Source organism: Lates calcarifer, linkage group LG3 (assembly GCF_001640805.2).
Source record: "Lates calcarifer isolate ASB-BC8 linkage group LG3, TLL_Latcal_v3, whole genome shotgun sequence".
In the NCBI taxonomy this organism is placed as follows: Eukaryota; Metazoa; Chordata; class Actinopteri; family Centropomidae; genus Lates; species Lates calcarifer.
The window spans coordinates 816,221-833,990 of NC_066835.1; the positions used below are offsets into that span (position 1 = coordinate 816,221).

At 40.1% G+C, this 17,770-nt stretch overlaps 1 protein-coding gene across 4 annotated transcripts in view; it reads right to left on the reverse strand.

The window, feature by feature from the left end:
- Nucleotides 1-17,770, reverse strand: part of phf14 (PHD finger protein 14) — a 123,969-nt gene that overhangs the window by 47,734 nt on the left and 58,465 nt on the right. For 2 of the 4 annotated variants that reach the window (XM_018695439.2, XM_051078752.1), the window contains exons 12-14: nucleotides 14,892-14,998; nucleotides 14,503-14,634; nucleotides 7,345-7,495 (exon numbers count right to left, since the gene is read on the reverse strand). In XM_018695439.2, the coding sequence (XP_018550955.1) occupies nucleotides 7,345-7,495; nucleotides 14,503-14,634; nucleotides 14,892-14,998 (390 nt within the window). Of the gene's footprint in view, nucleotides 1-7,332; nucleotides 7,496-14,502; nucleotides 14,635-14,891; nucleotides 14,999-17,770 lie in introns of all 4 variants that reach the window. The other 2 variants (XM_018695438.2, XM_018695440.2) reach the window with 1 other exon arrangement.

Consider the following 17,770-nt stretch of genomic DNA (forward strand, 5'->3'; position numbering starts at 1 on the left):
ACTTAACTTGACATACACACAACGTTCTGCCAAAGCCTCAACAATTCTGATTATATATGTAAGAAATTTCAGTAATTTCTGTAACCTTGAGTGTCCACCTGGCTCAGATGTCATTTTTTGGTCTCTGCTGAGTGGGGCTGGAGCCCATAAATACTTGTGACTACTGCAGAGTTATTTGATAGTAACCTTTCCCTATAAAGACAAAAGCCAGATGTTAGTGAGTGTTAATGGGTGGATTTTTTTTCCCAGTAAAGATGTGGTTTAGATTGTGAGGGAGCTGAGCTGATCGATTCAGTGCCTCTCTGTGTTGTTACTCCTAATCTCTTAATTTCAACACATGAATGCTGCCAGACTTGCAGCATTACAAGCAAACCACTTACACAGCTGGTCACTGTGGCACTAAATATGACTTCTGACCATACCAGACCATCAATCACATTCTTTCTGTGCAGGCTAAACAGCACTGGAAAAGAGGGTGTGCTTTTCCCTCCCAGGAGACTGAACAGAGCATGAATGGAAATAAAAATCAAACATCTCCTTCTTGCTGCTAGCAAGCCAGTGTTGGAGCTGCTAAAGAGGGTTTAAAAGGGGTGGAAAAATCGACAACATATTTAAACAGATTGTGAAAACAATTCCATCTGTCGCCTTTGGCTCACCACCACTTGCCAGATGGAGCACTTATCATTAAGAATGCTAACTGCAAGAATGCTGCCAGTTGGCTCCCTCAGAACATAACCATTTCTCCTGCAAATGCAGCACCAAATAAAAGGCCTGACATTATTTAATAATTTCTGCATTAAGGTAGTGTGTGTTATAGTAATATATAAGGCCAGGGAGAGCAGAGAGCAGTTTAGTAGCTGGCTCAGCTGAAAGATGCTCAGCCACACTGCACAGCTAATCTCAGGCTCTGCTCAGGTGAGAAAATTAAAACTGCAGGCAGTTTATAAGTACGAGGCAAAATCAATCTTTTAATTAAGTACATCAGTGCATCTTTAACAAGCATGAATCATTTCACACAGGATTAGAGAAATTAACAGAGCATAGGAAGTGGTAGTAAGTAGATATATTAACTTAATTCATATAATTTCCAAATGATTAATGTCATATGTTCATTTGGAGGTTTTGATGATAGCACTGTGGGCTACGGCAGCAGTAAATCATGTCCCATTAAGAGAAGTATTTTATTGCCACCTGCAGTTAGCCTCTTGAACTCTAAATTGAGTCTTAAATTTCCCTTGTCGTTCTTCAAAGAAGAAAATCACTATTAGAAAATAGTGATATTGGATTGATGTTGGTGACTGAGAGTAGAATGTTTTTCGGGTGGATTTTACCCAACGTTAGTGTTTGAGTATTAAACCAAGGGTAACAACGTTCAGGCCTGCCATATTTATTGCCCCATATCATGCACAGCTATCATCCTGTCACAGGCTTGAGGACTCTGGCATGCCAACAAATGAAGAAAACATGGCTAAAGTTTGTTTACGTTGGCAATCATTAGCTACGCAGATTTCGTCTTTGATACTAGAGCTAGGTTATCTAGCTAGCTAAAAGGTGAAGTTGTAGTGATATCAACATAGCTTACAACAGCTTTAGTTATGGGTATGAATAAATATCACTTAGTGGTAATTTCCAAGGGAATTCATATGGTTAAAAAAATATATATTAAAAAAAATATAGTCAGCTGGTCATTTTCCCCCTCAAAAAATGCCATTTTTTTGTTTATCTCTCCCACAGTTGTCAGTGATGCAGGCAGACTTTAACTTCACAGGACAAAGCTCACATGTCCCAAGAACAGCTGGACAAAAGAACAAGTTCCCAGCTGCATTATTTTTTTTTTTTTAAGGATTTTTTCTTTTTTTGTTTTATGAAACATTGTACAGATAGAAATAAGAGTAATTAAATTTGCCATGTATTGTTGTATTTGAATATATTTTCATGAGAAGTTTTTTTTTTTTTTAAATATATATTATATCGGGTAAAATATACCCAACATTAGTGATGGTGTTACAAAAGTGTACATTAGTGTTCTAGGGTTAAGGCTGCAATATAATAAAATGTGAAGAGGTCTCAATACTTTCTGAATGCACTGTACATTCTTATTTTCAAAGTTACTCCAGAAATTACATTTTTTGGTGTGTCAGAAGCTCTAGAGGAAAGGGTTTGGGTTTTCTGATCATATTAAACAGCACAAATCTGTAAATGTATCAACAGGAAACTGTCAGTGTGTCAATAAGAACCATGTAGATTTGGGGATTATGAAGCAAGATCTGGTTATAAGTGGATGTTTAGCAGTGACAGACATGAACTCCATGGCCAGAGATATTGTTATAATCAGGAAGCATAAATTCTGCTGGTTCCAGCAATAGTGTATGGTCTATTGGCCATTGAGTGTTATGGCAATTCATTAGACACAAATTGCATCAATTGGGCTCAAAGAGTTAAACAAAGTGAAAGACCAATAAGCGCAATTGGTTGCGAGTGTAAAAACATTCAAAGTGGTAAAATAATCTTTTAATTATTCATAGATAAACAAATTATGATATGAAATAGTAATTAGTCTAAAATTGCTGGAAAATCAATCTAAAGCACCACAAAATCCTCCTCTGGCAACCTTTGCTGCAACCAACCATTGTTGAAATGACTTGTCCTGTTATTTAAATACAGACCCTTTCCAAAAAAATAGAATATCATGGAAAAGTTTATTTATTTCCATAATTCCATTCAAAAAGTTAAACTTTCATAGATTATAGATTCAGGGCCCACAATTTAAACGATTTCAAGTATTTATTTGTTTATTTTTACATAATTTGGGCTTCCAGCTCGTAAAACCCACGAAAACAGGAATCAGCCCAAATTTTGCGGGGCATGAATGAGTGTCACACACTAATCATCTACTAATCTCAAAGCACCTGCACAGGTTTCCCCAGGTGTCATTAAATTGCTTCAGTTTGGTTCAGTTGTCTCAGTTCAGTTCAATATGGGGAAGACTGCAGACATGACAACTGACCAGAAGACCATCATTGATACCCTCCATAAGATGGGTAAGTCACAAAAGTTCATAGCTAAGGAGGCTGGCTGTTCACAGAGTGCTGTGTCCAAGCATATCAATGGAAAGTCTAGTGGAAGGGCAAAATGTGGCAGGAGAAGATGCACCGGCAAAAGAGATGACCGTGGGCTTCAGCGGATTAGCAAACAGAGAAGATTCAAGAACCTGGCAGACATCCAGAAAGAGTGGAATGAGGCGGGAGTCACAGCTTCAAAAACCACCACATTCAGACGCATCTGGGAGATGGGCTACAACTATCGGGTTCCTCGGGTCAAGCCACTACTGAGCCTGAGCCAACGTAGGAAATGTCTCAACTGGGCCAAGGAGAAGAAGGACTGGACTGTTGGCCAGTGGTCCAAGGTCCTCTTTTCCGATGAAAGTAAAGTGTGCCTTTCATTCGGGAATCAAGGTCCAAGGGTTTGGAGGAAGACGGGTGAGGAACAGAACCCAAGCTGCTTGAGGTCCAGTGTGAAATATCCACAGTCAGTAATGATTTGGGGTGCAATGTCTAGTGCAGGTGTTGGTAAACTCTGCTTTCTTAAATCCAAGGCCACTGCAACAGTCTACCAGAATGTTTTAGAGGACTTCATGATTCCTTTTGTTGAGGATCTGTATGGAGATGCAGATTTCATCTTCCAGCAGGACCTGGCCCCTGCCCATACTGCCAGAAACACCAAAACCTGGTTTGATGCCCATGCCATCACAGTGCTTGACTGGCCAGCCAACTCGCCGGACCTAAACCCCATTGAGACTCTATGGGGTATTATCAAGAGGAAAAGGAGGGGCACCAGACCCAAAAACAAAGAGCTGACAGCAAGCATCAAGGAAATCTGGGCTTCCATAACTCCCAGGCAATGCCACAGGCTGATTGCATCAATGCCACGGCACATCGAGGCAGTGATTAAGGCAAATGGATTCCCAACCAAGTATTGAAGATTGACATATCGTGAAAATACCATATTTTGATGTGATCTTAATTTCTTTCTTTTTTTTCTTCAAAAACTGAGAAGTAAATGGTGACTTCTTCACAGTATTCTAATTTTATGAATTCCTGTTTTCGTGGGTTTTACGAGCTGGCAGCCCAAATTAAGTAAAAATAAACAAATAAATACTTGAAATCATTTAAATTGTGGGCCCTGAATCTATAATCTATGAAAGTTGAATGGAATTATGGAAATAAATAAACTTTTCCATGATATTCTAATTTTTTGGAAAGGGTCTGTAGGTTTTTAAAAAATGATTCAATAAAGTGGCAGCTTTATCTGTCCAATCAAATTTTCATCTAAACAATGCTGACTAGATTTAGTTATGGCACATGTATCCTTAATAGTAAGACACAAGTCCCTGTCTGCACCCAAGGTCAATGTCTGCACACAACCTTCAAGTGTGTAAACATGTCTTTAATTTCTACTATTCTAACCTGTGACTTAAGTTATTTTGACACCATATATCATTATTAGAGACATGGTTTTCCTTAATTTTCAGAATGATCTACTTTTGCTTGAACAAACAACCTTCACTTAATTAGTGCATTGATTAATTTATGCATGAGGAACATCAGGGAGGGGAGACAAAACCTGGTGACACTGAGAAATGGTTACTTTTAAAACTGATCCATGATAGAGTTTGAAAAACACAGGTTGTGTTTTATATCTCCCACACTGAAGCACAAATGTGTTAATGAACTGCCCTTGCATGAAGCTCAGTCTGGCTATCTTTAGCAGGGCTGTGTAAAATGTGACAGTGCGTGCTATGGAGCATTAATTTTACAACAGCAACATTACGGACATGCTAAATAAAATTCAGCCCACAGGTTGACTTTAAAGGTTTTACTCCAATAGGCAGTACTACAGGCCATGATTAACAGCTATGAGACCCTCAGCTTCATCAAGGTGGCACTGGGCCATGTTAGCCTTTTTGGCCAAATATGTGTATGTGGGTACAAGTGTGGGTGCGCACACACATACACACCCTTTGACATACTAACTCCCTGACACACACAGACACACAGAGACACAGAGACACACACACACACACACACACACCGCAGCCTTGGAGGCCAGCAGGAGGTCGATTAGCCAGTCCTGATAAATTGAAACATGGCTTTAGAGTGCCAGCGCTTGGGTGCCCTGGTAAAAGCATTAAAAATGCAAAGCAGGGCCCTTTTAGTGCCTGCCATTGCACACCTTGCATTTGAAGATAAATGCTGCAATGAAGTGCCTCACCCGAGTGGCTATGGCTCCAAAAAAAAAAAAGGGAGAAAAAAGAGAGCAAGAAAGAAAGAAAGAAACAGAAAGCTGCTTAATCCCTAAGAGCTCTAGCAGAGTCCTCAGCACATGTCTGGACCTAAGGTTTCCACACCTGAACAGAAAAACACATTAACCCAGACTGCCATTGTGCTCTGACACTATGCTATTTCCACTCTAAGACAGAGTGCAGAGTGTGGGAAGTGCATGGAACACTCCTTTTCTTTGTTAATTTCTCTATTTGTAACTGAGACTGTAGATAGAGGGGCAGCTTCAGTGGCATTGGCTCTGCTGTGAGTATCCAGTCACAAGAGGAAAGTTCCATCAAGTCCCAGGTGAGTGGCAGTGGGTCACACAGTGACAGTGGAAAAACAAAAGAGAGGTGAAAGACACCCCCATCTCCCCTCCTCACCACCAGGCTGTCAGATATCAATCCAGAGGGTTTCTTGAGGGAGCAAGGAGGCAACACAGTATCATAAGATCAGAGCATGGCTGGCACAGATAAGTAGGATCCAGTGAGGAGTGGAGAGAGACCTCTGTTCCCTCTCACAGCTGACACAAAATGTTACACCACAAGCTGACACAGTACACATGCTGTCACTCTTTTATGGACAATGGAAAAAGTCACAAGGAAACCGCCAGAGGATTTATGGCAACACTGACACAACTGTAGCGTAGATTACTTAAAATTGCATGAATATCTACCTCTGTCCCTGGTGCTGAACAACTGAACATTAATTTAGTGTGTTACTGAAATAATATTATTTCTATTGTGTTTATTAGTTGGCATATCATCATTCTATATTAAGTCACATTTTTTCTTTTACCCAATCCTGTAGACATTCTGAGAAAGTAAAGACAGATTGAAAAAATCATTAAAAGCCTATTTTATTTTATGCTGAACTGACTTGGTAGATTGCCAACCAAACTCAGCATAAGAACAATATAGATTTATAATTTTTAACTATCTTAATGATTTCTTCTGGGTTAAAGCCTTACCCATCACTCCAGAAGTGCATTAGGAAAGGATCTTTCAATGGCCAGTATAAACAATGTCTACAGAAAGCAAATCCTGTTTGAGTGTCATATAGGCACCTGACTGTTGTTTAAGACCGGCTTGAGGAATTGTGAACCTTCCTCTTGTATTTGGACTGGCTTTTAACTGGAGTTAAATCCTCTTTCTCGGTCGTCTAAAGGTTTTATCTTTATGACTGTCAAGTGCAGAAATTTTCTGATTATATTTTTCCATAAAACCACATTAACTTGGAAACTCCATATTATTTTGTGCAGTAATTGCAGATATCAGTGCTTTGATTCTGTGAGGGCCTGATGCATTGTTTTGTTTAACTGAGCTTTTGAGTTTCTCATTTTTTATGAGCCTTTCAAAATATTAAGACTGCCCCACAGAGACAGCACAAACAAAAGTTTTGCTTTATTCATATGAATTTGATTGGTGGAGCTTTTGCTTTTGGAGCACAGACTGATTTTAAAACTTCCTTCTGTGAAGCAGATTTGTTTTAATCATTTCCCCACTGGACACATTCCTTCCTGTTTTTATCTCACACCTCCAATCAAATGAAGTCTTGTATCACTTCAAAGGAGAACAACATTTTTTTTCATTTGAGGTGAAATATTTTCTTGATTTTGAGTGGATGCATCCTGTCTCCATTCCACCAAAGAATCCACATCTACTGACGTTTATCCACTGAATTTTGTATGCAGGCACACTGCCTTCTATAACAAACCCTTTTGTCACAAATGTTGATTTTGTACTCAGGGGAACACATGATCACCTTGTGCAACTTTGCGACAACCTCAAGAAGAGCATGAGAGTAATGACAAGTCAAGTTAATTATTCACAATCAATACAGATCAATCATAGCCATAGCCAACACTGTCATCAGTTACACTCTAATCAAAGTGGAGATGAGATGGGCATATAACAGTTTTCAGTCTTTTTAACTGTATAAAGAACAGGTTTTGTTTAACAAATAAATTTCTACTGATCACATTTTATATTTCCAGTGTGTAAATACACACCGTGCCTCTCACTTGATGTTTCTTGGGCTCTGGTGACATCTCCTGTGGGATGAATTTGATTGGTCCTTTGATCTGCCTCCTGGACCTCTTGGTGCCATCAGGTAGTGTCTCCATGGCAATATCAGCCTCATCGCTGCTGGCCTGGTCACACTCGGAGCATTGCCTGGGGAGAAGGAAGAGAGCTCCTCTCACTGAACTGTACTGATTAATTTTATTTTCACAGGCCCAAATACTTCTTTACTGCAAAAAAAATTAAATAAAAACAGACTTTCACACCTTATTTGGATCAAGATAGCTGAGTGGAAAAAAAGAAAATCCAATAATGCCAACTGTCCTAACAAGAGAAAAGAGTAATCTATGATATTTATTGGCAATATTTTTGAATTTTGGAAAGAGCCATGCTAGCTGTTTTCCTCTGCTTCTGGTCTTTGTGCTAAGCTAGGCTTACAACATCTTGACTCCAGCTCTGTACTGAACACTGTCAAGAAAGGTTGAGATCTACCCACTCCCGACGCCAAAAAAAAGGAGCTAATGCTAGATTCTGCCCATGGTAGTAAGATGCACAGTTTTGGCTAATCTTTTAAAATATTAATCAATATAATGTGAAGCATTGTAATCAATGTATTGAATGAAAAGAATGGAAAATCATACGAAACTGTGATTAAGCAATGACAGGATTGTGACATGACTGGAAAGTACCAGATGGCCTGTTTGGTCTTAGCAAAAAGAAAAGTTGGTAAAGCATTGTAAAGAATGGTATGAGGGTATGAAAATCATGATTTGTGATTTAAACAGTGATTGTAATGCAAAGAGTGAACGATGAAGAATGATTGTACTAATGGTATTATTGAATATAATGATTAATTACGTTAATGGTAGCCAAGAATAAGAACGATTGAAGCAAGTGGTATGTAGGATGGGTGCGGTCACTATTGGTAAAGATTTGAAGCCAGAAAGGATTGCGACATAACGGACAGCACTGGATCTGAGAGATTGCGTCAGGGTTGCTGGAGCTGGCATTGTCAAAAAATGGTTTGGTAAAGGAAGTCAGAGGGTGGGGTTGGAGAGCTGGCCAAGACCAGATAAAAGGTGAGGTACCAGACAATTTATTCGGACTCTTCGTTGACCATCGGTGGATCATCACCTAAGGAAGACCCCTCCTCGGCCGTCATCAAGAGGGCTGGAATCAGCGAACTTTTCTTCAATTAGAACGAAGGAATCTGGGAGATTATTCGCTGTCAAGAGGAGTTTCACAAAGGATTATTAATTTCCCCACTGCAGTGAAGGAATTGTTCTCTGACGATTTAACAAGTTTGCCAGGCCCAGAAAAAGGAACTGTGAATTGGGCGAGGTCCTCAGGGACTTTGTACAGAGTCACCCCTCTCAGAACCGGCCTGAAAAGAGGAGAGGTCAGCTAAGGCCAAGCTGCCAACCCCTCCAGCTCTCTCACCAAAATATGCACCCATCTTAGTGACCAGCTTCAGCATTCATTATAGGAACCAGTGAGTTACTTATTCCAGAACTATACTAATTGGGAGTTTAATTATATTATTTTTGCTTTTTATATGATTATGCTGTATGCTTTGCCCTTGCCAGAATTATATTCAATAAAATTCATAAACTGTATTTAAGGATAAGTCGTGGACAGTTGTTCTGTTCTTCTTAGAAAGGTAAAACACTAGGTCAGAGTGTGTAATGCATCATAAGGTTCTTAAAGGTTATTTCAGCCTCACAGATTAACAGACCCTTGGGGCTTACAGGGCCACTAAACAATTTCCTAGCACCATACCTAGTGCAAAGATCTTTAAGAGGAGAGCTGTCGTGAACAGGTGTGACTGGTGATCATATCCGACCCACAGGGCTACTCGGTTGGGTGTGACATTAGTGGTAGTAGGGTAGGCATCTGGAAGTAGACAGTTAGTAGCTAGGCGAATCTCCTTGTCACCAGCTTATAAAGCAGCAGAAACTGTAGGTTGGGTAGAGACACTACAGCTGTGAGTTCTGACCCTTTAGACGGAGAGCTGGTCCAGACCTCCCGTACCGGGATACAACTGGCGATCTAACAACATGCAGACCTGAAAGTGCTGCCCATCTTCTCATCACAATTTCAGAGAGAAAGAAAACAGACCTTTTTCCCAAAATGGTTAAAAATACTTTAACTCAAGAAGTTTTTTAAGCCCATTAAAGGGGTATGGAAAGCCAAAATCTGACTTAAATCTTCCATCAGTCCTCATCAGTGATTATATAACATAAACAGATGCAGTAGAAAATATACTGTAGTTGGACACACAGTAAAATCAGTACTTGTGAAATGTGATGCAAACCTACACAACAGCCCTGTAATAACTACAATCTTCATGAAGCGCTCGATGTCAATATTTGTTGATGCCAGAGAGATGTTGATGATTTTTAGCAAAGATAGCTACTAGTGGTGGGGGGAAAAACAAATTCTTAGATGCATTAGGATGCAGACGTGCACAATTCTGAATCAATTAACAAATGTCAAAAATCGATTTTCTAAGCATTAATTGATAATGGAACACTAGCGCGGGGGTCACTGTGACATACACTGATGTACAGAATGTGCGTGTAGGCTACAGCTTCTATTTGGAGTTAACACTCTACTCTTGCTACACATTTGAGTAGAAATACACCTATGCTTTCTCTGTCAGTACACCATAACTAGATCAATTAATGCAATGATAAATATTTACTGTTGTTGAAAATTCATCTTGACATTTATACTGGGGCATGTATCCCAGAGAAAGCATTATTAAGGCTACTTACATTATTATGGATCATTTCAAAGTTTCAAGTAGTCACACAATGAAAAAAAAAAAATCTGTATGAAAAAATGGATGCATCAATAATCGTAGCAAACTAAACTGCAATCAAATCGAATCATGAGGTGCCTAGAGATTCCCACCCCTAGCCACATTGTTCTAAGAATAGCAATGTCAGTCCACTACCTAAGGTTAAGACAGAAATATCCTGACAAATATTGAGTGGACTGCCATGAAATTGGATACATGCAATCATGGGGCAGCTGTGGCTCAGGACGTAGAGCGGGTCGCCCACTAATCGGAAGGTCAGCGATTCCCAGCTCCTCCAGTCCGTGCCAAAGTATCCTTGCGAAAGATACTGAACTCCACGTTGCCCCCGATGTTTGTAACATTGGTGTGTGAATGTGTGTGTGAATGGGTGAATGTGACGCGTAGTGTAAAGCGCTTTGAGTGGTCGATACAACTGGAAAAGCGCTACGTAAGTACAAGTCCATTTACCATTTCAGTCCATTTTATATCCAAGATGGTGCTGTGGGTGGTAGCCTCAGTGCAGTGCTCTCTTTCTCAAATTACTTTCACTAGAGAAAAAATGTTTAACATCAGGAGATGCAGATGGAGGAAGCTGTGTTAGTGAAGTTTTGACAGCAGGGATTTTGAACTGTGCTATCACTGACTCTGTTAGCTGATTTTCTTTGCGGTACTCTGATCATTGTTTCATTCATCTTATTATAACCTAAAGGCAAAAAAGCTAAAATGTGCAAAGCCTGTGGTAAAAACAGTGAAGAAATGGACCAGCAAGGCAAAGCAGAAGACCTTCTGCACACACAACAATAACAAGCCATTATTCACGGTCCGACTTATACAACTTTGTCAGTCCAAGGAAGATGCAGAAGTGAGGACAATGCCCTACACAAGTAGACCAGAAACTCACTGAAAAAAGACATTAACACGTTAGCAAAGCAACACAGAAAAGCCAATGATCCTACATCAGTGTGTAAAGCCATACATCAAACTACAGGATACCATCCCCTCAACAAAGACCTGGCTGATGACCTAAATGTCTTGTACTTGACAAGTTCACACCCCTCACCCACCAAGCCCAACAAGCCCAACAAGCCCAACAAAGCCCATGCTGACCAGCTGGCTCCAACCTTTACACAGGTCTTCAACAGATCCCTGGAACTGTGTGAAGTTCCATCCAGCTACAAATGCTTCACCATTGTCCTGGTCCCTAAGAAGCCCTCCATCACAGGACTGAATGACAATAGGCCTGTCACTCTGAAAACTGTGAAATGTCTGAGTCATTTGAATGACTGGTGTTGTCCCACTGTAAGAACATCACAGTGCACCTATAGGACCCTCTGCAATGGATGATGCAGTCAACATGTCAATAGGCTACATCCTGCAACACTTTGACTGCCCAGTTCTGTTTGTGAACTTAACTCAGCATTCAAAACCATAATTGCAGAAATACTCTCCTCCTAACTCCCCCACCTCACTGTATCCCCAGCCATCTGGCAGGAAACACTTAGGGTATACAAAAAGTCAGCAATGGTGTACCCCAGGAATGCGTTCTCTCTCTACTGTACCTCTAACAACCCACCTGTTTAACCCCTTGAAGTTTGCAGATGACACTACAGTCATCAGATCCATCCAAGATGGCAACAAGTCTGCATATCGAGATGACACCCCTCAGCTCAGCTCCCTCTCACAATATCCTTCAGCCCTTGTCACCGGTGGAGACATTTCTGGGAACTACCATTTCCCAAGCCCTGAAGTGGGAGACCAATATAATCTCAATCCTCAAAAAAGCCCAGCAGAGGGTGCACTTTCTGTGACAACTGCCACAGGAGTTGTTGAGCCAGCTCTACACCACAGTCACTGAATCCATCTTGTGCACATTGTTATATCCAAAGCTGCTCTCTGTGCTGTGTCTTCCAGGATAAGCAACATTGCTATCAGCCACTGTATTCCGTTTCTTTTGTCATCTTTTGTTAGCTACTTTGTTAGTGATAAATGTTGCTTTGCAAATCATGTGCTGTATGTTACTACCCTTCATCATAGTCGCAATAGGAGCAGCCACAAAACAGAATAGAGTACAGACTGCAGCAAAGAGTAACGGCAGAAAAATCATTGACGCTCCCCTGCTCACTCTCCAGGACTTGCGTACTCTGCAAGAACCAGGAAAGGGAAAATCATTACAGATTCCTCACACACCAGATACTACCTTTTTCAGCACCACCCTTCCCACAGACACTACAGAACCCTACGTACCAAAACTACCAGACGCAAGAACAGTTACTTTCCTCTTGCCATCACCCTGATAAATACAATGCAGTACTTTTTATCTTGACACCATGACACCAATATATGCTTCTTGATTGGGTCTTATCAATCATAACATATTCTATCTTGATTCCTCACACTCCTACCACATGACCCATTTCGGCCTTGACTACCAGTGGTGAATGCAGTATGGAAACACTGACCTTGGTGTCTTTGTTGCCAGTGTACATGAATGGTCATATGATTTGCATTTTCAGGTGTGTTAGTATGGACAGAGAATATTTCTGATGTGGAGCTAAAGAGTTCATCTGGACGGAGATCCTTTTTGTTTTAAAGTGAAAACATATTAGTGTGGACGTTGCCTGAGAGAAAATGGGCGTCATCATTGTTATTTAGTGCTAATGGATACATATCCACTTATCATACTGAGTATTTCAGCCAAAGATGAAGAGAAATGGAGATAAACATCCTCTATTGTTTCACCATTTGAACTGTTTCACCATTTGAACAAGCCTATACACAAACATTATCCAAAGTCCTTGTCAATACACAACCCCATCAGATAATACTGATACCGCATTAAGTCAAATTTAGACCTGGGCAAGAATACCGTCTTACAATCAGTTTACAAAAGCAACCAGCCCTGCCTCTTCTGTTTGTTTTACATTAGACCACAGTAGCCTGTAGTCTCTGTGGCTGTGCAATCCTGTAATCAGTTATGACTCCACACACTTTTATTATTCAAATAGTCTCTAATTTTCACCAAATAAAGCAAAAGAGCTTCATGCTCATTTTATTCTGAATTTAAATGAATTACTCCACTCACAGACAGACCAGGGTACACACTCACAAACACATCCTGAAATGTAACACCAGATGCATCTCTCAATTTCTTCAGTTTACAAGAGACAGAGAAAAGGCTTATTCCTTTTCATCACCAAATCTCCTCTCCAGATAAGGAACTGCAGTAGTTGAGACTGGAGTCTGTGACATTTCCACCATCTTAGCATCTGTCATCTGATAATCCTGCTGCAATCGACTGGCCTCAAATGTCAGGAATGAAATAAATAAACAAACTCTGGGTCTTAACGTATTACTGCTCATATCTGACAGAGAATGAATATCAAAAGCAATTTCTGTTGATACTCAGAGAATGAAGATGTTTTATGATGTTAGTATTATGCAACCATTATGCAATATATTTCATACCAATATGGCCCCACAGTATCCCAAACCCTATCTGTCTCTCACTGTAACCTCAGCAGGACCATTTGTTTGGTGAAGGTTGTTGGCAACTATAGAGTTGCAAAGTGGGAGGAGCTATTTTAGGCACTCTTGGTTCCAGAAATAAAATCCCATCTTTTTCTCACAGACAATGTTGTGTGATTCACAGATAGAGTACTTCTACTGACTGGATCAGTATGAAACTCTCCTGGTTAAGTGTTTTCTTTCATAAAAAGTTAAAGATACAAATATGTAGACAGAAAAAGGTTGAGGTAGATGTCAATTATGACTCTGAAGGTCCATGTCAGCAAGACACAAACAATCACAGAGCGGACAGTGTTGCAAAGACTGCACTTAAATTAACTCATTTTAGACTGTGGGCCAGTTTTGATTTCAGCAGGTATGACGCAATGTATTGTTCTGAACTGCGACAGTGAAGCATTTTGGGTTCAATACCACCCTAATTCATGTCTCTGGCTAGCTTCCTCTCCATAGCATTTGCAGCCAAGATTCAATTGGTATTGCAGTATTTAGACCCACATGCAAGCTAACAGAAAAAAACAACAAAAAATTGATTTCTTAGAAACAAAGAAATAATTAGAACCTGTGGCCAGAACATAAAACTGTATATATTGTTACATTATCCACAAAACTCCTGTGTTTCTATATTAAGAAACATTAAAAAAGAAAATTTAAAATGGGAACGTTGATATTTAAAAACAAAGACATTTATCTTGTGACTTATAATAAGCACCCTAACATTAAATTAAATTCGCTTAATACAAGAATGGATAAATAGTTAGTTAACTTCTGTACACAATATTTCCCCATATGTCTCCATTTCCTCACATCCCATTTGTTTTTAAATGTCTCTCACCAGTAGCTGTTCTTGGTCTTCTTGGGCATACGTGTTAGTGGTGGCTCCAGGCAGCCCAGGTGGTAGTAGAGCTTGCAGGTGTCACACAACACAAGCAGATGTTGGTCCTGGTTCTTCTTACAGATACCACAGCTGTAGAAACACATCAGGTAAAATTATGTGTGAGAAAATACACAGTGGTGAGATGCATCATTTAGTCTAAAAAAGTGCATCTGTGATGAACTTGTTTTGTGGAGATTGTATCAAATGACATTTCATGATATTTAACAAGCAAGCAAACAACATATCAAACAAGTGCACCCTCTGGTTTCACTATCATAACTTTATTATTTAATAATCTTATTTAATCCTGTCTTTGCCCTCGCGCTGTCTAGACACAGTATGTTCACCTGTAGAGGATCGCTGGCAGGCTAGATGACTTCCCTGGGGTTCCTCCCTCCTTCTTGCTGGGCTTCCTCTCTTTTGGGGCTTTCAGAATAGCTGGAGTGTTAAGTTTCTACCAAAACAAGAAAAAATAGTATCATTAATATTTTCAGGCATGAACAGCAGCTTGTCTTTCAAGAAACACTGGCATCGGTAGTGTGGATAGCATGGTGACTGGATTATTCTAAATAAGTTTTTCATAGGAACTTGTTTTCCTTTACACAAAGTATAAATTGTCCATTGAAGAGCTTGTAGGGTGAAGAGGACAGTGGTTCTGGAAGGCAAAGTTGTAGCCTGTTGTTGTAGCCCGACAACCAGACTGAGTTGCCACTTCTGTTCATTTTATTCATTCAGCCTGACAGCTCTTTCATGAACAGACATGGACAAATTTGTTGGTACCCTTGCAGCTTTTTGAAGCAATGCTTCATTCCTCTTGAAAATTGATTAAATTAAAAGCAATAGTCCCATATATACCTATATGCCTATAGTATGTGATAGAGAAAACTGATAAAATTGTGAAAAGACATGATTTATTGTTTATTTTACCAAGATATGGTAAAACTAGCCTGGACAGCTTTGTTGGTACCCCTAAAAATTATTATAAATCATTGCATTCTAATTATGTATCAAGCTAATTGCTTAACCTTAATTACTGTGACAGGTGTCTTCAATTTTTTTTAATTCTTTTTATCAGCCAATCAACCTATTTAAAGCGAGAAAATGTGCCACTCTGTAGTTTGGTATCATTGTGTGCACCACACTGACCATGGACCAGAAAAAGCAAAGGGATTTGTCTAAGGAGCACAGAAAGAACATTGTAGATAACTATCTTAAAGGTAAAGGCTATAGGACCATCTCCAAGAAGCTTGATGCTTCTGTGACTACAGTTGCAAACATTATTAAAAAGTATGAGGTCCATGGGACTGCAAGAAGAAATGCAACCCCAGGTTGATCAGAAGGATAGTGCAGATGGTAGACAAAGAGCCAAGGAAAACATCCAAAGCCATTCAAGCTGAACTCCAAGGTCAAGGTTTGTCACTGTCTGATCACCATCCGTCGCCTTTTAGACAACAATGGGCTCCATGGAAGGAGACCCAGGAGAACTCCATTATTGAAAGAACAACATAAAAAAGCCAGACTGGAATTTACTAAAATGCATGTTGACAAGCTGATATAATAAAGCATTATTCTTTGAACTGCATGGCCAAATGTTTGAAACTGACTTCGATTAATAGTTTGGGGGAAACAATTCACAAGCTACTGTTATTGTTTTTCCATGATTTAAAGTAAAAAGGATGGGCAGTGATTGTTCAACAAGTGGTTTGCTCATCCAGCCAAGTTTAGGAAGAGGTCATGTCTCTGTAAGACCAAACTTCATCCAGTCTTACTACACTACCTACTACTTACACTCCAGAAAGAAAGATGAAATTGTAGGCTGGTGTTACTAAAGTCAGAGTGAGGGGTTACTGATTTTATCTGAGCTATCCCTATCACTGTAACTAAGACATTAGACTTAGGGCTCTCTACCCTTTGGAGAGAAAGGATACGGGATAAGGGAATAACTATGGAGAAAATCAAGCCAAGAATTACAACACAGATGATAAGATCAAAAAATTATCCTGAGAGGAATGAGCCAGAGATTTAATGACCCGCTACAATATCTTAGTCAGCTGGCTAGTGGCTACAACCACTGAGAAAGAGACCTGCCTACAGACATGTGACTGAAAAGAAACCTTGGTTAGTTGCCGAGTGCTGTTTCATTGTCAAATGACAATAGGTGATGAAATGAAATGAGAAAAATCACAGTCCAAATTCAGGCACTGTCTTACCTATGTGCATCTAAGCCCTCCAGAAACCTAGGGAAAATCCTGTCTATAGAGATGCAACAACGAGACAAGTGACACTTACTGAACATCTGTTCTGAGAGTTTGGACTGTCCAAATAAAGTGTTAGCTACAGCAGTACTGCAAAGTTCCCTTACAGCAGAGTTGTGAGGAGAGCTGAGAGAGGAACCTGTTGTATGTGGCAGGTATGTGGCAGGTGAAAAGCAGCAGCAGATCGACAGTTTATTCCTCCTCCATCTTAGGTGCATTGCTGCCATGCAGGTTAATTAGAAAACTTATCTTGAAGGGACCAAGTCAATCACTAAACAGACAAAGTTTTCCCTGAGGAAGCTCTAATCTGAGCATGCTCGCCCTGCCTGTAGCACAGAAGGAGCATCCCCGCAGGGAGGCCTGATAGATGGGGGGACAGGGTGACCAAAGCACAAGGGCCTGCTGAGGTTATCTCCCCAACCTGCCTGCATCCGACCACGAGAAAGTCTCTCCACTGCTGATATGGAGCAGTTTCAACATTGTTAACATGTTTTATCAGACAGATGAAGAAATTTAAAGGTACATTTTATAAACAGTGAGTGGGAGCAGTCAGGTACACAGACAAGCTTTGAGTTGTCTAGCTTCCTGACACAATGCCGTGTCCTCAGGGAAAACACATCAAAACATAAACTAGGAACTTTCTGTGGCTGAGAGCATTTTAATCACGTTCAAGATCGTAAAACTGGGAATGTAAGCTGCAGCACAAAATATCACTTGGAAACACTTCTGAACAAAGAGGAAGGCTCCTTCATAACTACCTCTGCTGAGTGTAAGTTTAGCTGTAAGACTAAACCACTGATGCTGACATCTTTGTGCCTACAGTCTTTCTTTCTGAAGTTCTCAGATCTAACATTAAATTCTGGGGTCCAAATATCTCTCTACTGCCTCCTGAGAATACATGTGGCTGGAAGCAATAATGGAAAAGTCTGACTTTAAGTCTCAGGGGTGTTTTGACTGACTCGTCTTAGTCT